This window comes from Triturus cristatus, chromosome 2_1 (genome assembly GCF_964204655.1).
Source record: "Triturus cristatus chromosome 2_1, aTriCri1.1, whole genome shotgun sequence".
NCBI lineage: Eukaryota > Metazoa > Chordata > Amphibia > Caudata > Salamandridae > Triturus > Triturus cristatus.
Window position 1 is genome coordinate 1,090,379,269 of NC_140581.1, and position 24,671 is coordinate 1,090,403,939.

The window sequence follows — 24,671 nt, forward strand, 5'->3', positions numbered from 1 at the left end:
TTAACTCAGATCGCTTGACTGGGGGTGAATGTTTTGATTTGTTCTGCATTGCGTCCATCCATTGTGTGACTTTTGCTTTCTCGCCCTAAGTGCGCCATTCATGCCCAGACGTTGGTCCTGGGCTCACTGTGCCACTCTAATCAAGCTATCCTGGGTGAAGAGGGGTGAAACCCCGAAACGAGTCCTAGGATGCATGTTTCTGGTCCAGGGAGGACCTGTCTTGGCAGTTCGGGCTGGACTTTTCCCATGAGGCACAGGTTGAAGACTGATTTGCATCTGGCTAGGGCTAAACTGGGGTGGTATGGTGAGCAAAAGAATGATCGATTTAACCCAGATCTCTTGACTGGGGGTGAATGTTTTTATTTGTTCTGCATTCCGTCCATCAATTGTGTGACTTTTGCTTTCTCGCATTAAGTGCGCTAGGTATGCCCAGACGTGGGTCCTGGGCTCACTGTGCCACTGGAATGAAGCTATCCTGGATGAAGAGAGGTGAAACCCTGAAACCAGTCCTAGGATTCTTGTTTCCGGTCCAGATAGGACCTGGCTTGGCAGTTCGAGCTGGACTGTTCTCATGAGGCACAGGGTCAAGACTGATTTGCATATGGCCAGGTCTTAACTGAGGTGGCATGGTAAGCAAAAGAATAATGGATTTAACCCAGATCTCTTGACTGGGAGTGAATGTTTTGATTTGTTCTGCATTGCGTTCATCAATTGTGTGACTTTTGATTGTCCGCCCTAAGGGCGCCAGGCATGCCCAGACGTTGGTCCTAGGCTCACTGTGCCACTGGAATCAAGCTATCCTCGCTGAAGAGGGCTGAAACCCCGAAACCGGTTCCATGATGTTTGTTTCCGGTCCAGGGAGGACCTGTCTTGGCAGTTCGGGCTGGACTGTTCCCATGAGGCACAGGGTGAAGACTGATTTGCATTAGTCTAGGGCTAAACTGGGTTTGCACGGTGAGCAAAAGAATAATGGATTTAACCCTGATCCCTTGACTGGGGGTGAATGTTTTGATTTGTTCTGCATTCCGTCCATCAATTGTGTGACTTTTGTTTTCTCGCCCTAAGTGCGTCAGGTATGCCCAGACGTAGGTCCTGGGCTCACTGTCCCACTCTAATCAAGCTATCCTGGCTGAAGAGGGGTGAAACACCGAAACCAGTCCTAGGATGCTTGTTTCCGGTCCAGGGAGGACCTGTCTTGGCAGTTCGGGCTGGACTGTTCCCATGAGGCACAGGGTGAATACTGATTTGCATTAGTCTAGGGCTAAACTGGGGTGGTATGGTGAGCACAAGAATCATGGATTTAACCCAGATCTCTTGACTGGGAGTGAATGTTTTGATTTGTCCTGCATTGCGTCCTCCAATTGTGTGAATTTTGCTTTCTCACCCTAAGTGCGCCAGACATGCCCAGACGTGGGTCCTGGGCTCACTGTGCCACTGGAATCAAGGTATCCTGGCTGAAGAGGGGTGAAACCCCGAAACCAGTCCTAGGATGCTTGTTTCCAGTCCAGGAAGGACCTGGCTTGGGAGATCGTGGTGGACTGTTCCCGTGAGGCATAGGGTCAAGACTGATTTGCAAATGGCCAGGTCTAATCTGGGGTGGCATGGTGAGCAAAAGAATAATGGATTTAACCCAGATCCTTTGACTGGGGGTGAATGTTTTGATTAGTTCTGCATTTCATCCATCAATTGTGTAACTTTTGCTTTCTCACCCTAAGTGTGACAGGTATGCCCAGATGTGGGTCCTGGGCTCTCTATGCCCCTGGAATCAAGCTATTCTGGTTGAAGAGGGGTGAAGCCCCGAAACCAGTCATAGGATGCTTGTTTCCAGTCCAGGGAGGACCTGTCTTCGCAGATTGGGCTGGACTGTTCCCATGAGGCACAGGGTCAAGACTGATTTGCATTAGTCTAGGGCTAAACTGGGGTGGTATGGTGAGCATAAGAATCATGGATTTAACCCTGATCTCTTGACTGAGAGTAAATCTTTTGATTTGTTCTGCATTCCGTTCATCAATTGTGTGCATTTTGCTTTCTCGCCCTTAGTGCGCCAGACATGCCCAGACGTGGGTCCTGGGCTCACCGTGCCACTGGAATCAAGGTATCCTTGCTGAAGAGGGGAGAAAATCCGAAACCGGTCCTAGGATGCTTGTTTCCGGTCCAGGGAGGACCTGGCTTGGCAGTTCGGGCTGGACTGTTCCCATGAGGCACAGGGTCAACACTGATTTGCATATGGACAGGTCTAAACTGAAGTGGCAAGGTGAGAAAAAGAATCATGGATTTAACCCTGATCTCTTGACTGACAGTGAATGTTTTGATTTGTTCTGCATTCCGTTAATCAATTGTGTGCATTTTGCTTTACCGCCCTAAGTGCGCCAGGCATGCCCAGACGTTGGTCCTGGGTTCACTGTGCCACTGGAATAAAGCTATCCTGGCTGAAAAGGGGTGAAACCCCGAATCCAATCCTAAGATGCTTGTTTCCGGTCCAGGGAGGTTCTGGATTGGCAGTTCGGGCTGGACTGTTCCCATGAGGCACAGGGTCAAGACTGATTTGCATATGGCAAGGTCTAAACTGAGGTTGCATGGCATGGTGAGCAAAAGAATAATCGATTTAACCCAGATCTCTTGACTGGGAGTGAATGTTTTGATTTGTTCTGCATTGCGTCCATCAATTGTGTGACTTTTGATTTTCCGCCCTAAGTGCGCCAGGCATGCCCAGACGTTCGTCCAGGGCTCACTGTGCCACTGGAATCAAGCTATCCTCGCTGAAGAGGGGTGAAACCCCGAAACCGGTCCTATGATGTTTGTTTCCAGTCCAGGGACGACCTGGCTTGGCAGTTCGGGCTGGATTGTTCCCATGAGGCACAGGGTCAATACTGATTTGCATATGGCCAGGTCTAAACTGGGGTTGCATGGTGAGCAAAATAATAATGGATTTAACCCTGATCCCTTGACTGGGGGTGAATGTTTTGATTAGTTCTGCATTCCATCCATCAGTTGTGTGACTTTTGCTTTCTCACCCTAAGTGTGCCACGTATGCCCAGATGTGGGTCCTGGGCTTACTGTCCCACTGGAATCAAGCTATTCTGGCTGAAGAGGGGTGAAACCCCGAAACCGGTCCTAGGATGCTTGTTTCCCGTCCAGGGAGGACCTGGCTTGGCAGTTCGGGCTGGACTGTTCTCATGAGGCACAGGGTGAAGACTGATTTGCATATGGCCAGCTCTAAACTGGGGTGGCATGGTGAGCAAAATAATGGTGGATTTAACCCAGATCTCTTGACTGGGGGTGAATGTTTTGATTTGTTTTGCATTCCGTCCATCAATTGTGTGACTTTTGTTTTCTCGCCCTAAGTGCGTCAGGTATGCCCAGACGTGGGTCCTGGGCTCACTGTGCCACTGGAATCAAGGTATCCTGGCTGAAAAGGGTTAAAACCCCGAAACTGGTCCTAGGATGCTTGTTTTTGGTCCATGGAGGACCTGGCTTGGCAGTTCGGGCTGGACTGCTCCCATGAGCCACAGGGTGAAAACTGATTTGCATATGGTCAGGTTAAAACTGGGGTGGCATGGTGAACAAAAGAATGATGGATTTAACCCAGATCTCTTGAGTGGGGGTGAATGTTTTGATTTATTCTGCATTCCGTCCATCAATTGTGCGACTTTTGCTTTCTCGCCCTAAGTGCGCCAGGTATGCCCAGACGTCGGTCCTGGGCTCACTGTGCCACTGGAATGAAGCTATCCTGGATGAAGACTGGTGAAACCCTGAAACCGGTCCTAGGATGTTTGTTTCCAGTCCAGGAAGGACCTGGATTGGCAGATTGGGGTGGACTGTTCCCATGAGGCATAAGGTCAAGACTGATTTGCATATGGCCAGGTCTAAACTGGGGTGGCATGGTGAGCAAAAGAATAATGGATTTAACCCAGATCCTTTGACTGGGGGTGAATGTTTTGATTAGTTCTGCATTCCATCCATCAGTTGTGTGACTTTTGCTTTCTCACCCTAAGTGTGCCAGGTATGCCCAGATGTGGGTCCTGGGCTCACTGTCCCACTGGAATCAAGCTATCCTGGCTGAAGAGGGGTGAAACCCCGAAACCGGTCCTGGGATGTTTGTTTTCGGTCCAGAGATGATATGGCTTGGCAGTTCAGGCTGGACTGTTCCCATGAGGCATAGGGTCAATACTGATTTGCATATGGCCAGGCCTAAACTGGGGTGGCATGGTGAGCAAAAGAAGAATGGATTTAACCCAGATCCCTTGACTGGGGGTGAATGTTTTGATTAGTTCTGCATTCCATCCATCAGTTGTGTGACTTTTGCTTTCTCACCCTAAGTGTGCCAGGTATGCCCAGATGTGGGTCCTGGGCTCACTGTCCCACTGGAATCAAGCTATTCTGGTTGAAGAGAGGTGAAACCCCGAAACCGTTCCTGGGATGTTTGTTTCAGGTCCAGGGAGGACCTGGCTTCGCAGTTTGGGCTGGACTGTTCCCATGCGGCACAGGGTGAAGACTGATTTGCATATGGCAAGCTCTAAATTGGGGTGGCATGGTGAGTCAAATAATGGTGGATTTAACCCAGATCTCTTGACTGGGGGTGAATGTTTTCATTTGTTCTGCATTCCGTCCATCAATTGTGTGACTTTTGCTTTCTCGCCCTAAGTGCGCCAGGTATGCCCAGACGTGGGTCCTGGGCACACTGGCCCACTGGAATCAAGCTATCCTGGCTGAAGAGTGGTAAAACCCCGAAACCGGTCGTAGGATGCTTGTTTCCGGTCCAGGGAGTACCTGGCTTGGCATTTCGGGCTGGACTGTTCCCATGAGGCACAGGGTCAAGACTGATTTGCATATGGCCAGGTCTAAACTGGGGTGGCATGGTGAACAAAAGAATGATGTATTTAACCCAGATCTCTTGAATGGGGGTGAATGTTTTGATTTGTTCTGCATTCCGTCCATCAATTGTGTGTCGTTTGCTGTCTCGTCCTAAGTGCGCCAGGTATGCCCAGACATGGGTCCTAGGCTCACTGTGCCTCTGGAATCAAGCTATCCTGGATGAAGAGAACTGAAACCGGTCCTAGGATGCTTGTTTCCGGTCCAGGGAGAACATTGGGGCATATCAACAAGGGCTTTATCTCTGCTTTTTTGGCTTTGAAAGCCAAAAAAGCAGAGATAAAACTAGCACCCTATAAACAACAGGGTGCTAACATGCAAATTTGCATGTTAGCACCCTTTTACTCTACGCTTCCCCTTGCATCCCTAATGAGATACAAAGGGGGCGTTCCAGAGTAAAATAATAGGAGAAATGTCGCTAAGCGACATTTCTCCTATTATCAAGAATATCGCTAACCCTGTTAGAGACAAAAAAAGCAGCGCTAACCGCGGTTAACGCTGCTTTTTTACATCTGGTATTTTTCTGACTTAGCCATGATATCCTATGGAAGGAGGATATCATGGCTAAGTTTGTCTTTCTCTATCAACAAGCTAACGTAAGATTATCGCTGGGTTTCCAGCGATATTCTCACGTTAGCCACTTAGCGTGAGGATTTTTATCGCTATTGAGATAAGCGTTGCTAATAGCAAGCTATCTCAGCGATAAAAATCAACGCTAGCCGGCGATAATTATCCTAGCGCTAAGTGCGCTTAGCGATAATTATCGCCGGTTGTTGTTGATATGCCCCCTGGATTGTCAGTTAGGGCTGGACTGTTGCCATGAGACCTAGGGTCAAGACTGATGTGCAAATGGCCAAGTCTAAACAGGGGTGGCATGGTGAGCAAAAGAATTATGGATTTAACCCAGATCTCTTGAGTAGGAGTGAATGTTTTGATTTGTTCGGCATTCGGCCATCAATTGTGTGAATTTTGCTTTCTTGCCCTAGGTGCGCCAGTTATGCCCAGATGTGGGTCCTGGGCTCACTGTGCCACTGGAATCAAGCTATCCTGGCTGAAGAGGGGTGAAACCCTGAAACCGGTCCTAGGATGTTTGTTTCCGGTCCAGGAAGAACCTGGCTTGGCAGATCGAGGTGGACTGTTCCCATGAGGCACAGGGTCAAGACTGAGTTGCATATGACCAGGTCTAAACTGGGGTGGCATGGTGAGCTAAAGAATGATGGATTTAACCCAGATCTCTTGTTTCGGGGTGAATGTTTTGATTTGTTCTGCATTCTGTCCATCAATTGTGTGACTTTTTCTTTCTCGCCCAACGTTCGCCAGGTATGCCCAGACATGGGTCCTGGGCTCACTGTGCTACTGGAATCAAGTTGTCCTGGCTGAAGAGGGGTGAAACCCTGAAACCGATCGTAGGATGCTTTTTTCCAGTCTAGGGAGGACCTGGCTTGGCAGTTCGGGCTGGACTGTTCCCATGAGGCACAGGGTCAAGACTGATTTGCATATGGCCAGGTCTAAACTGGGGTGGCATGGTGAGCAAAAGAATTATGGATTTAACCCAGATTTTTTGACTAGGGCTGAATGTTTTGATTTGTTCTGCATTCGGCCGTCAATTGTGTGAATTTTGCTTTCTCGCCCTAGGTGCGCCAGTTATGCCCAGACGTGTGTCCTGGGCTCATTGTGCCACTGGAATCAAGCTATCCTGGCTGAAGAGGGGTGAAACCCTGAAACCGGTCCTAGGATGTTTGTTTCTGGTCCAGGAAGGACCTGGCTTGGCAGATCGAAGTGGACTGTTCCCATGAGGCACAGGGTCAAGACTGAGTTGCATATGACCAGGTCTAAACTGGGTTGGCATGGTGAGCTAAAGAATGATGGATTTAACCCAGATCTCTTGTTTCGGGGTGAATGTTTTGATTTGTTCTGCATTCTGTCCATCAATTGTGTGACTTTTTCTTTCTCGCCCAACGTTCGCCAGGTATGCCCAGACATGGGTCCTGGGCTCACTGTGCTACTGGAATCAAGTTATCCTGGCTGAAGAGGGGTGAAACCCTGAAACCGATCCTAGGATGCTTCTTTCCGGTCCAGGGAGGACCTGGCTTGGCAGTTCGGGCTGGACTGTTCCCATGAGGCACAGGGTCAAGACTGATTTGCATACGGCCAGGTCTAAACTGGGGTGGCATGGTGAGCAAAAGAATGATGGATTTAACCCAGATCTCTTGACTGGGGGTGAATGTTTTGATTTGTTCTGCATTCCGTCCATCAATTGTGTGACTTTTTCAAAAACATGTTTAGCTTGGTAGTTTTAGCACTTTAAAACTACACTACACTTTATATCAAAGCCTTCAGTCAGAAGGAAACCTTTATTCTTCCAAAATAAATCAACACACATCTAATTTAAAAAAACAAAAAAACAGACAACACTCTCTTTAAAACCCTTCCCCTTCAACACTCTCTTAGTAGAGTCTCCATAGCAACCCACTAGAACCAGTCGGTCACAAGTTCGATGCACATTCTAGAAGGACCATCTTAGGGGCATATTAGCAAGGGCTGTTGAACTAATTATCACCGCTTTAGCGTCCGTTTTTGGGCGAAAAGCGGCGATAATTACATCACAATATCATCAAGGACACGCTAGCGCGTGTTTCCTTGATGTAGAGCCCGTTTTTTCACAGCCTCGCCTCGCATCGCTAATGAGATGCAAAGAAGGCGTGTCTGTGAGAACAACACATTTTAATATCGTGAAGGCATCTTCGCGATATTAACAAGGAGGTGCAGCGATAAAAAAAATCGCGCTACCTCAGCCTCAACTCAGGAATTTAACGTCTGTTAAATTCCTGACTAAGGCATACTTTTAATGCGAGATGGATTATGCTGATAGGACCACAGGGTCGTATCAGCAATGTTATCGCTGTTTTCAATGGAACATCGCTGGAAAACCAGCGATGTTCCATTGAAAACACCGCTATCACTGAAATATTATCGGCATAGCGCTATGCGTTGTAAATATAGCATTATCATGGTGATAATATTTCTATTGCTATGTACGGCCAGTGATAATTATCGCTGGCCGTTGATAAGATGCCCCTTAGTTACAAAAGGATCTGCAGCAGGTGTGGTTTACAGCGCAAAATTAAAAGCATTCTCAAGTCTGCACTTCAATTTTTTATTTTTACCAGAGGCAATCACAGACCTAGTGACTTACTCTTTCAAAACACTAGCTAATTATATTCACCTGCATATTCACAGCTTTCAATAATTTTTTAAACCAGAAGCTCACCTCCATTTTAACTGCCTTTCTTTTTGAAAACTGTCTCATTTAGCTCCACCCTTCTCCTATCTGCTATTAGTGCAATTGCTGCTTGAAATCAAAATAGTTAGATTGTGGATCGTAGGCCACAGCTATATCTTTTGGGATCGAGAGTCTGCTAGAAAGAGTGGAATTGACAGGGACTTGGGTTTACCTATTTTTACATTTCTTGGTTTGGCCAGAGAGGGTTAACATGGCATCAATTACTACCTTTGGTTGAAAGCATTGTGTATTGCCAACCCCCTGACCTCATGATTGTGCACTGTGATGGCAATGACCTAGGCACACTGACTGGGATAGAACTTGAAATCCTAATGAAGGATACCTTTGCTCAATTAATGACACTTTTCCCTCACACTGCCTTGGTGCACTCCAACATATGCCAAAGGCAGAAATGGAAGTGGTCTAATCAATTCTGTCCATAGATTGACAAAGCCAGGAAACATGTTAATAAAACTGTTTCTGAATTTCTCAGGGACCATAACATGGGCTCTATCTACAACAACAACTTTCGTTTTGACATGCATGGAATCTACAGAAGTGATGGAGTTCACTTCACAGATGAAGGTTGTCTCTCAGCAGCTTGAAACTGTGCATCCTGTCGTATGTGTAGCTGTCATATACACACATTCAACACAAGGGCTCACCTCAGAGCCAGCCTAATTTCCCAAAATGTTGTCCATTTTCCTTTAAAATATCATAATTCTTTTTTTTCAAAATTCATGAATTCGCTCCGAATACGCAAAACAAAAGCAGAAATTCAATAGAAACCAGCACATTCAAAATTCATTGTTTAAATAAAAGAGCCGGTGCATCACACTGGCATATCAGTATCTAAATTACTGTATAATTGCATGTATGAGTTCCAGAGTGTGTTTGTGAGTTGGTTTATGAGTGTTTGAGTGGGTCTGCAAGTAGGTGCATAAGTGTCTCAGTGGGCCTCTCAGACAGTGTGTGAGTCTATGAGTGTGTGTATAAGTGTCTGATTGGGTAGGTGAGTGGGTGCATGCCTGTCTGAGTGGGTCTGAGTCAGTGTATGATGGTCTGAGTGGGTCTGTGAGTGGCTGCATGAGTCTCTCAGTGGGTCTGTGAGTACATGCATGAGTGCCAGAGAGGCTCTGTGAGTGGGTGTGTAAGTGTTTGAGTCAGGATGTGAATGGGTGCATGAGTCCCTGAGTAGGTCTATGAGTGGTTGTATGAATGTCTGAGTGGGTAGGTGAGTCACTGAGTGGGTGCATGAGTCTCTGAGTAGGTTTGTAAGCGGATGCATGAGTCTCTGACTGGATCTCTGGCTGGATGAGTAAATGTCTGTAGAGGTCTGTGAGTGGGTGCATAAGTGCCTGAGTGGGTATGTGAGTGGATGCAAGAGTGTCTGAGTGGGTTTGTGAATGGGTTCATCAGTGTCTCAGTGGGCCTGTGAGTGAGAACTGAAGTACTGGGTATTTTAGACCCAGCGGTGCAGGGGCACACACCCTATGACTTCTGGGTTCACCCTGTTCCGGACCTACAGAAACACAGAGTCTTCTGGGTGAAGTCAAAGATTCGTTTATTGGCTGCAGACCAATGACAGGTATCCTAGAAGTACAACAGCGTGTATGTTCTCAGGAGACTGCTGCAAATCATGGAAACGGACTTCACTTTAAATAGGCCTTTTCTGGCCTCAAGCATACATTCCTAGGTTTTATGATACGGCCATATATGAGTGTACATTACAAAGAAAAGGCAGAGTCATGATGACCATCCCACATTCCAGTTCGGCCAGCCCACAATGATTTACACAGTAAGGTTCAGATCCCACATCAGATGTAAACAGACCCCCCAATAAACATGAGCATCTCCTGTTTTGGGAAACAAGTCATAAAGCAGGAACAAGCAGGTGTGGAAGAGATTAGCCGGGGGATTGTATAGAATGAAAGGGTTTTATGACGGGTCAAGCCCTGATGCTAATCACAGGTGGAAGGAGGAAGGGGAGCTCGTGAGACCGGTTTGACCTGGGGCAGCAGAGCCAGCTGCCCAGGTCACAGAGAAGTCAGAGGGAAAGCCCGTGTACTGTGAGGCCCGTATTTGCTCCATTATAGCCTATGTGAGGGCAATGACAAGATGGCCACTGCTTCCAAAATGGAACCCGCGTAGTGAAGCAGAATAACGTGTACACAGTGCATTCATAGCTAAAACGATATATAAAGCACTCGTACATGCCGCATTTACCATTTGCGGTTTGCTAATACCAAGATAGACAGGGGTAGGGCCCTGTCCCCTACGCGGTCCCGAATATTAAAGTACGACAGACCCTCCTTTTGCCCTTACATAGGCAATCACTATACTCATCTTAATCCGAGTCCAGGTCAATGTTCACAAAGTCATGGAGATGTTGCTGTAGCATCATCCTATTACTTAGTTCGTCCCTCGATACAGGTTTCCTTATACATAAGGTAGCACAGAGGCCACATATCGCAGGAGCACACTGTATGCACAGACAGAACAGGAAAAGAATGGCTAAGATCATTCCAATGACCATCAGAACTTTCCAACCCCAGGCAGATATCAATTCCCAGAACCACCCCACCAGTGACCAATCTCCCTTATCCACGTGTATGGATTCAGATATTTTATGGAGTTTGGAGATGGCTTGATACACTGTTGGAGCATTATCTGGTATGAAAATGCAGCAACTGGATTGGATGACCTTGCATACCCCACCGCGGTCTGCAAGAATAACGTCTAGAACCATGCGGTTCTGCAGAGTCATAAGGCGATCCGCTTGGAGCTCAGCTGTCAGATTACTAAGGGCACCAGCCGTTACATTGACAGTGGATTCAACCACACGAGTCAGCTGTCTCAGGTTCCTACTATTGACCATAGGTCCCCAAAACGGCAGGAAACCCAAGAAGAAGTCTCCCGCTTCCTGACCGGCAGTATCCTCCTTACTGTGGTAAATAATTTAATTACCGGGACTTAATTTGATGCGGAAAATCTATAACAATAGCTCAGTAAAATAAGAGGCAGAATCCGTGGTATTAGAGGTTCGGAACGGGCTTTATTCCATAATCAATTTAAATCGATGAGCTCCATATTCCATCACCACGAAGGTTCAGGAAGTGAAGACCCAACTTTATTGACAGGTAATCATTTTTATACAATAGGCATTACAGTGAAACAGATGGAGGAGGCGTAACAATTGATAGCAAAGATAAGACATACATGCGTAGCAAAAAATGGGTGTAACTGGGTGTAACTAAAGAACGTCATTGGATATGACGTCATAAATGGGTGGTTCCATGAAAGAATTTCGCAATGTCAGCAGAAATACTTGGCAGAGATGCGCACGCAGCAGCATGACGTGTGACTGACGTGTAACTAGGGGGTGAAGGGAACTTGACATTTAGCTCTACATGTGGAGACAGAAGTCTGGGGTTATGTCAACCTAATCCCAAATCATATCTAATATCCTATGTTTAAAGAACTGTGTTATCCAGAAAGAAAGGTTTCTTAGAGTAGAATCTTATTCTATACTGACTATACTGACTGTTAGTGCGTGTACAAGCGTCTAAGTGTCTACACTAGATGCGAGGGCCGAAATCTTTCATATTAACAGGGCTATGAATTACTTGCATAAAGACAGAGAAGCCGGGCCTTTTGCTCGGTAGCTGAAAGAATGTTTACTTTAAACTACTAGACAGGAATGCATTGGATAGGGAGCGGAGCAAAGCAGATAATCTTGAAGGTGAAATACAGTTTTTGGCAGGCAACAGGCTGGAGTCAGGCACCGTTAGCCGCGCAGGGAGTAGGACAAAGTTCATGGGTACAGATGCGAGCTCGGACTGGAGCTTTCAGAGGCAGAAGGCAGGAAAAGGCTTGATGGCAGAATCAGGGCCTACTCGTCTGAACTGTAAAATGGGATAAGTGAACCATATAAAGCCGGTGGCCTTTCATACTTAGGGATAGAATATCCAGCCCATTCATGGCGGATCTGAAAGAGGACATGTTGGCGGTGGACGCACATGTGTTTGCGTCTTCATAACTGGAACTGGAGGAAACATACATGTACTTGTGATTTATACATGAAACCGTTGGGGTCCAAGATAGGGGACATAACTGACCAGAAAAATCCATATTTCCACATTCCCTCCTTGTCCCCTACTTGCCCGTCAAGAGATATCAATCTTCATTAATCCATCGATCTGTTCATATAGCATCATTTGTTCTTCTTTCTTCTTCCGTGATGAATGAAATCTTGGTGGTGGAATACACGATGTGGCACACAGACCACAGATCGCTGGTCCACATTGTAGACATAGACAGCAACTGAATAGTATGAGAAAGCCAATACCTAGGAAGGATAGGACCCTCCATCCAAAGGTAGATAATACACTCCAAAACCAACTGGACCAAGTCCAGGTGCCTGGATTCTGGTGTATCTGGCTTACAATCTTATGAAGGCGAGTTATGGCTTTATATACAGATGGCGAATTTTCTGGTATGAAAATGCAACAGTTTGATCCGATGACCCTACAAGCTCCGCCCCTATCGGCCAGGATGACGTCAAGGACAAGACGATTTTGAAGCACAACAATCCGCATAGCAGACTGCTCTTCTGTTAAATTGCCTAAGGCGGAAATAGTTTCGTTCACTACTGCTTCAAGGGTTCTGGTTAATCTACGTATCAGCTTACTATTGGTAACTGTACCTATATAGGGAAAGAGACCTTTATTGAAATCTGTGTATTTTTCCCATGCTGTCTCAGTGTAATCGACTATTGGGAGATCTCTCCGTTCTCTATTGTGTACTAAATGAGTATTTCTATGATAATCAGGAGGAGCTAGAAAAACAGGTGGCAAAAGGAATCCAATGTAGCAGGTACCATCCCAATCTAGAGGCAAACGTATATATGCAGTCTGACCACATACAAAGTAGGAATGGCGAGAAGCTTTAAATGTAGACTTGCCTTGATCACTGAATTCTATTACAGTGGTGCATTTACTGCGGCCCATGTGTATAGAGCCGTTCTTTCTTATACATAATTCACCTTTAACTGGAAATACTGACATAGCGGGCAAAATTGGGGCAGCTTCAGATTCAACATTCAAGATCAAGAGATTGAGCGTAAAATTACCTAATCCATATACTTCATTTTCTAGATCAGTTCCTGTTCTTTTGGGAAGTCCCTCCTTGTCAGGGTAGCAGACTTTAAGTAAAACTAAGTGCAAGTTTCCCCATACCCAGTTGTCTTGATAAACTGCGGAATTCGAATCTAGGGAATTAATTAAACTAAACCATGCTCCACAGGAGCCATTGTGTGTGAACGGATATGTTCAGCAGTAACATTATGAACATGTTTAGAAATAGGATAATATGTGTGCAACAATATACTTGCAGTAATTATTAAAAGACTTAGGAAAAACAAAATTAATAACGTCACTGTGCAATGACTACGCAGTGATTTACAGTACGCATGTCGTTTCAACTTGATCCTTCTGTTTCTTTCTCTATACAGGTCTAATTGATACATGTCAGAGACAAATTCGACCGATTCACCTTGGAGAGGACTTAAACAATCAAATTGCCTGACTTGTTAGACCTAAGTTTTAGTCTATATTGTTCTGAGTTATTTTGTTCAACCAAAGGAAGCTTTGAGTCAATCGGTGAAGAAATACAGGGTTTAGTCTCTATATCAGATGGTAGTCCATGAAATTTCTTGATATGACTTGAATGTATCCAGCCTTTTCGACCTTCGATCTTCACGGCTGTCCTCGTTGTTAACAATACGAGCTGAGGCGATCTCCACCTAGGATCCAGCTGGGACTTCCGATCAAAGTTCCTCACTAGAACTAGATCCCCTGGAATTACGTCATGGGGTTTCACCTCGGTGTTGTCGGGAAAGGCTGCAGCTACCTGTGAACGACAAGATTGTAGTGCAGACATCAAGGAAGCCAGGTAATCTGTCAGCATATTACAGTCAATATCAGTTATTTTTCGTGGTATAGGCGTCCCCCACATATTTGGTGGTCTACCGAAGATCACCTCATAAGGGGATAGCCCTGTTCGAGAGTGCGCTACCATTCTCATGTAAAAGAGTGCAACTGGTAGGGCTACTACCCAGTCGACACCTTTCTCTCTACATATTTTGGACAATCTAATTTTCAGAGTTTGATTATGTCGTTCCACGAGACCTGCTGCCTCGGGGTGTCGGACACAGTGGAATCTCCACTGATAGCCTAACAAGAGTGAAACGTGTTTAATTAGTTCGGAGGAGAACGGCTGGCCGTTATCTGAGTAGACAGCACGTGGTAAACCGTACCGTGGGAAGAATTCTCGAACTAACTGTTTGGCAGTAGTCGGGGCAGTGTAATCTGAAACCGGGTATGCCTCTGTCCAACGGGAAAGAGCACAAACAACTACAAGAACGTATTTGAATCCTCGACATCGTTCCATCTGGATATAATCCATCTGGAGGACTTCAAAAGGGTGATCAGGAGGCTGAAATCCACCCTGTTCTACGGGAATGCTTTTACCTGGGTTAAACTGACAACAGATCATACAGGTACGGACCTTTTGTTTAGCTGCTGCTCGTAAATGTTTGTTGAACCAAATGTGTTGAATGCTGTCTAGCATAGCTTTTTCTCCTAGGTGCGCTGGACTATGTACAGTGTTAATGATAACTTGGACCATTGAATCAGGAAGGAACCACACAGATTTTTCCTTCGTCATCCATCCTTGATCCGTTTGGGTCCCTCCTAATTCAGTCCATTTCTTTATTTCATCTGGTGTAGCATGTGTCTGTATGTCGATTACGTCAAGAGCGGGATCCTTAACTGTCATGCAATGTGTTGGTGTCGGAACTATTGTCTTTGTCATGTCAGACGTGTGGGTTTGAGCAGTCTGTTTAGCTGTTCTGTTAGCTAAATCATTGCCTTGGGAAATGATATCAGTAACTTTCGTATGAGCTTTACATTTCATAATTGATATTGCAGTAGGTAGATGTATTGCATCTAGTAAGGCATGAATAAGGGGTCCGTGCTGGATGTGGGTACCGTGGGAAGTTAAATAACCTCTCTCTCGCCACAGCACGCCGAAGTCATGTACAACTCCGAATGCATAACGTGAATCAGTATATATGTTGACTTTCTTATTCGTAGCTTGAATACAGGCTTGTGTCAGAGCGATGAGCTCTGCTGCTTGAGCTGACAAGGTATTAATACGATTTGTTTCAATGACTTCAGTGTCTGTTGTGACTGCATACGCGGCCACTAACTCTCCTGTACTTGTTCTCATACATGAACCATCTACATACAACGTCAGGTCTGGATCTGACAATGGGACATCTGTCAAGTCTTGTCTAGGTTTCGTCGTGATAGTGATAACTTCAATACAATCATGTGCAAGTGGGTCTGTTCCGTTTACTGGTAACAGTGTAGCAGGATTCAATGTACTACAACGTCTGATTTCTATATGTGGCTGAAACAATGTTAACTCGTAACCAGTGAGTCGTGCTATAGTCAAGTGTTGTGTCTGTGTGCGGTTCAAGAGAACCTCTACTGCATGTGGTACTTGTACTGTCAATTGGTGTCCTAACACTATGGCATCGCTTTGTCTAATTGCTAAAGCTGTTGCTGCCACTGATTTCAGGCACGCAGGCAGAGCCTGAGCTACGGGATCTAATGTACTAGAAAAATAAGCACACGGTTTGTGTGATCCTGCTTGTTCCTGTGTGAGTACTGACAAAGCAGTACCTTCGCGTTCTGTAACAAAGAGCGTAAATTGTTTGCTGTAACATGGTGTTGCTAAAACGGGTGCTTGACATAAAGCTTTCTTTAGGCTTTCAAAAGCGTGTGTATGTTCCTGAGTCCAAGGGAGGACAGTCGATGTGGCTGCCTCCTGTGTTGTCAACTGAATGAGTGGTTTTGCTAGAAATGCATACTGAGGGATCCACTGCCTACAATATGAAGTGAGGCCTATAAAAGCCCGCACCTCCTTTTGTGTCTTGGGTATTGGCATGTTAGCAATTAACTGGATGCGATCTGGTGTAAGCTGCCTTCCCTCCTTGGACAGCGAGTGACCAAGGTAAACAACTCGCTGGACACAGAATTGCAGCTTAGAAGGGGACACCTTGTGCCCCTTTTCGGCCAAAAAATGTAAAACCGTCAGTGAGGCTTTTTCACATTCAGGTTCGCTTCTAGCGGTGATCAGCAGATCATCGACATATTGAAGCAGGGCAGTGTTGACTGGCATGTGTATACTGTCAAGTTCTCGTTTCAGTGCTTGGCTATAGATGCTGGGGCTTTCTGTGAATCCTTGAGGTGCGCGTGTGAATTTAAAGCTTCGTCCATTTAAACTAAATCCGAACAAGTATTGGCTTTCCGGATCTATTGGGACGCTGAAAAAGGCATTCTTGAGATCAATTACAGTAAAGAATGTTGCTTCGGAATCAATAGCTGTCAGTAATGAAGAAATGTCTGGAACTACGGGGTATTGTGGTACAATACATTTATTTAATTCGCGCAGATCAATAACCAATCGATATACTGGCGGAGCCTTTGGATCAGTTCGTTTAAGAATCGGAATTATCGGTGAATTACATACATTGGAGTCGGTCTCCACAACCACTCCTTGGCCAATAAGCTCGTCAATGATTTGCAGTAAAGCCACTACAGCATCTGGGGGTAACTTGTATTGTCGCATTCGTGGTAGTACCACTCCTGCCTTTAGTGTGACTCGATATGGTGTAATGTTCATGCAACCAACATCTGTAGGGCCTTGTGCCCATAAATGTGTGGGTAAAGTCTGTAGTCGGGAATCCATGTCTCGGGACACATAGTGCCCTTTGAAATCACGTAAAAACAATCTTACTCCTTCCGGAGAACAACATATTATAGCTCCTAGAGCTTTCAAAGTTCTTATACCTAACAAGTTTTCTGGGCATGATTTAGTAAGCAATAAATCTTAGTTCGTGTCAAAGGACCAATCGTAAGGGGAAGAGGCTGTGATACTTCGTTAACGATAGGTTTTCCTGAAAACCCAAGGGAAATATTCTGTGAGCCTGAGAGGGGTGCCCCTGGAACTTCACTACGTTTTATGGTTGTTCGGCTTGCCCCTGTATCAAGTAAAAATTTTCTATCTTGGCCTAATAGTTCACTGTGTACATAAGGTCCTTCTTGATCTACAGGGACCTCAATAAGGGGTAAGCCAAGTTCCCTCTCTAGGCTGTTTCATGAGTATCGTTGATAATCAGGATAGTCATACTGTGCGGTCTGGTACATCTGTCGTGTCGTTGTTTGTGTGGCAGCAATAGGCTGCTGTGGTGGAGCTGGCATGGACTGTTGCGGAGCTGGCATGGACTGTGCATGCTGCGGAGCTCCTTGTGTGTTCTGATCCTGTCTAGGTGGCCGTGGTCTTTCTTTTGTATTACCTATGGCGATATTATGTTTTAAAACTGGACAATCGTGTACATAATGACCTGGCTGTTTACAATAGTTGCACGTCCCTTTTACAGGACCTGTTGAAACACTGGACTGTGTCATACCCTTTTTATGACCGTCAGCTGGAACTGTCTGGGAAACTAGCATTTTCATTTTCGTGTCTTTCATGCGTCTTTGTTCATGTTCTTGTTCTTCTCTAATTCTATTGTGATGGTACTGTAGCATTTGTAACATTTGTGACGGAGTGTTACCTTGCCAGGTACTCTCGAATTTCAATACTCTATTCTTAACTTGGGGCAAAGAATTTTCAACTAACTTTGTCACAAACAGATGTGGATACGATTCGCTACTTGCTTTTATTCCACTATTTATACCAAAACATTTTTCGAATCGGGCGTAGAAATCACTAGTGTCTTCATCTTGCTTTTGTTTACAGGCTGAGATTGCACCCCAGTCTTCCTTTTTCGTAGTTAATAAACGTGGCAGTACCTGTACTAGTAAACCTGGTAGTGTTTTGGTCTTCTCCCCAAGCCCTGCACCTGGACCTCGAGCTTTTTCCTCGTTTTCTAATGCTGTCCAATCTATCTTTTGGTCTCCCACTTCCCAATCTTTTTCCTTGAGTTTTTCGTAAATGCCCGCAGGCATTAGTACCTTCAATATCGTCATAATGTCTGGATAGGTATACTCTCCCATGAGCAACATGTCTTTAATTTCACGGTGGAAACCCGCTGGGTCTTTATCATGACTGGGTACCACCTTCTTCATTTCCAATAGTTCTATTTTAGATATGGGTGTGTATACAAACACACGTTTAAACTGATTGTCCTCACCTTTTATCGGGTGCACTTCGCGTAAGGGATTCTGTCTATCCATATAGTACGTCGTTCTTTCCTTGATGGGCAGTGAAACATGTTCGGGACATACAAAAAGAATGTACTGCTTTCTGGATTCTAGTATTTCTCTAATTAGCTCAGTACCTGAACCTCTCCATTTATTCGTGAGTAATTTAGTCAATATATCAGGTAATGGACCAGGATCGGAGTGTTGGCCTTTATATAATATAAGGAGTTGTTGAATCATATAGGTACCAGCTAAACGCTGTTCATCTGGAGCGAGGTTCAAAAACGTGTGTGCTAGTGTGTCGTCACTATACTTTCCGGGACTGTCAACCCAATGAACGGCTGACCTGGCTAATTCTTGTTCGTCCATAGAATCGAGTATATGATAACCCCTTCGTTCTCGGAGTAGGTTGTCAGCGGCTTGGAACGAATGTTCGGGGGACCTTATATTTATTATAGGAGTTTGGAAATTTCTGCTATTATCTGGACGTACCGGACGTATCGGATCAGTGAAGCATCTAGTATTATTGCAAGATCTTCCTCTACCTACATAGGCCATGGTTTCTAACTGTCCTGTGGGCAGTTCTAATTCCTCCTCCTCCTCGTTTTGTTCAGGTTCGTCTACTGCTAATCTTTCTTCGTGTATTCGTTCTATTTCTTTGCGGATCTTTCGGCACATAGCTACTATACATGATCGTTTATCATGTCTCCCCTCTGATATATTCCGACTCCATGTGGTAAGAATTTGCATTTCTTTCGGATTTACCCCTGGTCGGTCTTGATTTCTGATCACACAATTTATGAGGAAACGTAACAGTTCCCCCTGTATTTCCACTTTTTGGTACTCCATGGCTCTGTCAATACTTTCGGAATCTCGTCCTGACTGGACAAAGTGATATATATTTTCTAAGTGCGTAGTCATTCCTGGTAGCTTCCCTAAATATATAGCAGCTCGTCGGATACGTAATGATGCTAGCACCATTTCGTCCCCTTTTCCGGGCACCGGGTCATATCTACAGTCTATTAGAAGTTCCTTGAGCGTGTTGGGAGTTACTAGTTTGGGCGTACGTTGGTGAGCTAATTCTTGAAAGGAAAGTTTATTTACTCTGGGTGGCGTGAAAAAAATGTTTGATGCACCTCCGGTAGCCCCACCTGGGGTGCTGGATGTGAAAGGATTCGTCGAACGTGACATAGCAACTATAGGTGTGGATACAGATGTCGAAGCAGATGTGCTTGCCTGAACTTGTGTCGGAGTTTGCTGTTGCGGAGGTACAGACGGAAGAGGGTCTTGGCGTTGAACCCCCTCTGCAGGCGGTCTATGTGGCGCAGCATTAGTATACTCGGGAGCTGCGTCGTCTAAATAAGAGGAAAGAAAAACATCTTCTGCGGTTCTGGGATGTCCTTTGGGATGTACCTTTATCGGAAACAATGGGGGTGGCAAGTCTTTTGGTATCTCCGGCGTAGCCTTAGGTAATCCTTCGGCCAGGAGAGGATACATACCATTCATAAGGGTATTTCGTTGTCTGTCTCCTTGTTCTGATTTTACTCGAGTACCTTCTTCAATTAATATATTTTCTCGAACTTTATTTGAATTCTCCTTACTCTTCTCTTCCTGTCTACGTGCTTTTTCTGTACGTCTATACGATTCTTTACGCCATAATTCAATGGCGTCTTTCTGTGATTGTCTAGCTTTCTTTTTCCATAATTCTTCCTCTACTTTCACGATGCAATCTGCATCCCAGGTCCCAGCTGCGGGCCACCTGTGACTTTCTGGTAATTCCTTGGTGTAGTCTACCCATAAATCAAGAAATAATATGGCGTCTAGGCCATGTTTATGATACATAAAGTACCCTGGAGTGTCCCTAGGAGGAATGGGAACAGCTTCTTCGAGTAACCCTTTTCTAGTTTTGATCTGTCTTAATTTCGAAAAGAGCGGCATTTTGAGAACTGATCTGATCTGATACATAAATTTTGAACACGTTTAATACAACGAGACACAATAATGAACAGTCATTCATACCACAATATGCAGAACATATTTAAAACATTTAACATTTAACATTTAATGAACAACAATGATGGCCGTTCACTAAGCATAATACTCGATACTAACTAGATAATTCTGACTTCATATACTAGACATACTTGATATACTGCTAAACAGTACAGATACACTGCTGAAACAGTGCAGACCGGATTTGTGTACCCAAACCCGTCTTGACCGGCACAACCTTTGTGCACGTCAGAACGCCTCCCCGATAATGGTACTCACCGGGTAGCTCGGAACGGAAGGCCTCGGAACTGAACTGAACTGGACTCGGACCGGACTGGACTCGACTCGATACTTCGGAGCTTCGGGACTTCGGAACTGGTGGGCCTCTGTATACCTCGGATCTTGCTCTCTCAGCTAGGCTCTGGTCGGGATACTTCGCACTTCTCACCGCCTCGTCTGGGTGTTGATCGCAGCCTCAGTTACCCCCGCTCGGCAGGAGGGAGATACAGGAAATCCTGTGGGTACGCGTTGTTGTCCGTCCAGCTGTGACAGGAGACCGGGCCTGCAACACACCTCCGGCGCGTGAGATGAGAAAGTGTCCCTGTTCGGGCGCCATTCATGTGGTAAATAATTTAATTACCGGGACTTAATTTGATGCGGAAAATCTATAACAATAGCTCAGTAAAATAAGAGGCAGAATCCGTGGTATTAGAGGTTCGGAACGGGCTTTATTCCATAATCAATTTAAATCGATGAGCTCCATATTCCATCACCACGAAGGTACAGGAAGTGAAGACCCAACTTTATTGACAGGTAATCATTTTTATACAATAGGCATTACAGTGAAACAGATGGAGGAGGCGTAACAATTGATAGCAAAGATAAGACATACATGCGTAGCAAAAAATGGGTGTAACTGGGTGTAACTAAAGAACGTCATTGGATATGACGTCATAAATGGGTGGTTCCATGAAAGAATTTCGCAATGTCAGCAGAAATACTTGGCAGAGATGCGCACGCAGCAGCATGACGTGTGACTGACGTGTAACTAGGGGGTGAAGGGAACTTGACATTTAGCTCTACATGTGGAGACAGAAGTCTGGGGTTATGTCAACCTAATCCCAAATCATATCTAATATCCTATGTTTAAAGAACTGTGTTATCCAGAAAGAAAGGTCTCTTAGAGTAGAATCTTATTCTATACTGACTATACTGACTGTTAGTGCGTGTACAAGCGTCTAAGTGTCTACACTAGATGCGAGGGCCGAAATCTTTCATATTAACAGGGCTATGAATTACTTGCATAAAGACAGAGAAGCCGGGCCTTTTGCTCGGTAGCTGAAAGAATGTTTACTTTAAACTACTAGACAGGAATGCATTGGATAGGGAGCGGAGCAAAGCAGGTAATCTTGAAGGTGAAATACAGTTTTTGGCAGGCAACAGGCTGGAGTCAGGCACCGTTAGCCGCGCAGGGAGTAGGACAAAGTTCATGGGTACAGATGCGAGCTCGGACTGGAGCTTTCAGAGGCAGAAGGCAGGAAAAGGCTTGATGGCAGAATCAGGGCCTACTCGTCTGAACTGTAAAATGGGATAAGTGAACCATATAAAGCCGGTGGCCTTTCATACTTAGGGATAGAATATCCAGCCCATTCATGGCGGATCTGAAAGAGGACATGTTGGCGGTGGACGCACATGTGTTTGCGTCTTCATAACTGGAACTGGAGGAAACATACATGTACTTGTGATTTATACATGAAACCGTTGGGGTCCAAGATAGGGGACATAACTGACCAGAAAAATCCATATTTCCACATTACTAATCACACCTCTCACAACTCTGGTCTTGTGATAGTCAGAGGCAGCAGTAAATGTCGGCAGTAGCAAGTTCGCAATATAACATGTGCCCGAGAAATCAGGGGGCAGCCATGTATATGCTCGGTCATTACAGATGAAATATGTGCCCTTGGCAGCCAAAAACGCAGGGGAAAACTGTGACGGGAAGGTGTACGTTTCAGTACAGTCACTTCTTCCCAGTTGAGCTCTAGGATTCTGACCATTACCCTGTAAGCAGAACCGACCCATGTGGGGTACGACCCAGATTGGAGATGAGATTTTTCGCTGTCTTTCACCCAGACTAATACTATACCCCGTCGCGTTCCATCCTACATAAGGTCTCAACTCTTCTTTGGGAATGGATGAGTAGGCATCGATATCCCTACTCATATCGGCAACTCCTTTCATCAAAGCCTTATTATTGGTGATAGGTCTGATGGAACGCGGTTGGCGAGGGGAGTATGTATCTAGAGCATAGAGAAACATGGTCTGGAATGCCCATGACGATCCATTGTAACTATACGGCAGCACCAGGTAGGGAATACCCTTGTTAATGGTATGGGGCATTAACCCACACACCCAGCAATTGGTCGTATTCATTACCAGTTGGTGCTGGTGCAAGAGTTGGATAAACGAGTTATTTACGAACTCTGATCGTCTGGTCTGTTCGTGCTCAGGCAAAGGGTGAAAAGAGTGAGAGGAGGCAGTAGAAAGAGGTATAGGCTGTTCAGTGGGTTCAATGGGCTTTTGAGCGGAGAAGAACACAAATCCTACAATAAACATTGTGATACTACACAGTGTAAAAAGGCACAAAAAGACAAAACATTTACTTTTTACAATTCTACACATCTTTGCGTTAAAGTTCATTTCCTCAATCGGTCTCTCCATCTTAAAAAACTCCATCCTCTACTCGGGCCGCTCGCGGTGGATGAGTTTCTTCTGCTAAGGAGTACGCCTGTCAGTCCAGGGAAACGCCCTAGACCAACCAGAACCGTTGACCTAGCGTCTTCGGCCTGTACCCCAAAGTCTTGGCACCGCGACCCTGCGGCAGAACCCGGATGGTGGTTCGAAAAACAAAAATCAAGAAAGTCCTTCAGATGGGAGAGCAAAAATGTCAAAAAGGAAATAGTAAGGAAATCTTTATTTGTCCATGGGCCTAGGTCTCAAATTATAGCGGAGACGGCCAGGTGCTGTTTGGTCTTGAAACAAAAGTTCAGGCTCAGTGGTGTCCAATCGACTTGATGGTGGCACAGCTTCCTGCAGAATATTGTCACTCTCTTGGTCTGAAACTGTGCCTCTTATGCGTGCGTCACTGAATGGTACAAAACGAGGTACAATGTCTGTCTCTGAGTCGGCGATACCCTCCTTGACCCACTGGTCATATGGCAGAGGCAAGGGGACTACTTTACAGTGGGTACCATGGATCCAGTGTTTCTTTCCTTTCACTCGCACTGCTGATCTTGTCGAAAGAAGAACAAGATGAGGGCCGATCCAGCGAGGCTCGTCGTTGCTCTTGCGCTGGAAATTTCGGACTAGCACCCACGTACCAGGGTTGATAGGGTGTCCAGGAGGTTCAGAAGCTTGGGGAAGAGTATCATGTACCTGTTGGTGCAAAACACGCAGTTTAACAGTCAAATCATACAGGTAATCGAGCAGTACTGGATGCTCTATCTCACTGAACTTCATGGGCCTCGGTACACCCCATACATTGGCCGGACGGCCAAAGACAACCTCGTAAGGGCTAAGCCCCACTCGTGAGTGTATGGTCATTCTGGTGGACAGGAGTGCTAAAGGCAGAGCGTCAGGCCATTTAAGACCGGTGCTCGCCTGAATTTTGGCCAGCTTGAGCTTTAAGGCTCCATTGTAGCGTTCTACTAATCCAGCTGATTGGGGGTGATTTGCAGCATGGAACTTCTGCTTTATCCCTAGCCCTTCACATACATTCTTCATCACTTTACCCACAAACTCACTTCCATTATCACACCACACCATTCTTGGCATCCCAAACCTAGGGAAAAATTCTTTCACAAGGGCTTTGGCTGTGGATAGGGCAGTGTTATCTTTCAGAGGATAAGCCTCTATCCATTTTGAGAAAGCACAAACAACCACCAGTACATATTTCAGGTTGTTGCATCTTTCCATGTGAATAAAGTCCAGCTGCAAAACTTCGAATGGACATGATGGGGGTGCAAAGTGACCAGCTGGAGTTGGGGTTCCCCTACCAGGGTTGTACTTCAAGCATACTATGCAATTCTTGACCACATTCTCTGCACACTTGGGAATCCCAGCATTCTGCCATACTGGAGCCAACAACTTACATATACCTTTCGTACTGATATGTGCCATTCCATGTGCCAAAGTAACCACTGGAAGCACATATGCATCAGGCAACAACCATCGCCTATGTTCTGTCAAAT

At 45.5% G+C, this 24,671-nt stretch overlaps 1 protein-coding gene across 10 annotated transcripts in view; it reads left to right on the forward strand.

The window, feature by feature from the left end:
* The window catches only part of LOC146866400 (vitamin D-binding protein-like), a 666,911-nt gene that overhangs the window by 304,422 nt on the left and 337,818 nt on the right, over positions 1–24,671 (forward strand). For 4 of the 10 annotated variants that reach the window (XM_085636444.1, XM_085636466.1, XM_085636452.1 and 1 more), the window contains one exon: positions 2,041–2,254. The exons of the other annotated variants lie outside the window; for them this stretch is intronic. In XM_085636444.1, the coding sequence (XP_085492570.1) occupies positions 2,140–2,254 (115 nt within the window). In that variant the 5' untranslated portion in view covers positions 2,041–2,139. Of the gene's footprint in view, positions 1–2,040; positions 2,255–24,671 lie in introns of those variants that run through there. 10 annotated transcript variants of the gene reach the window in all.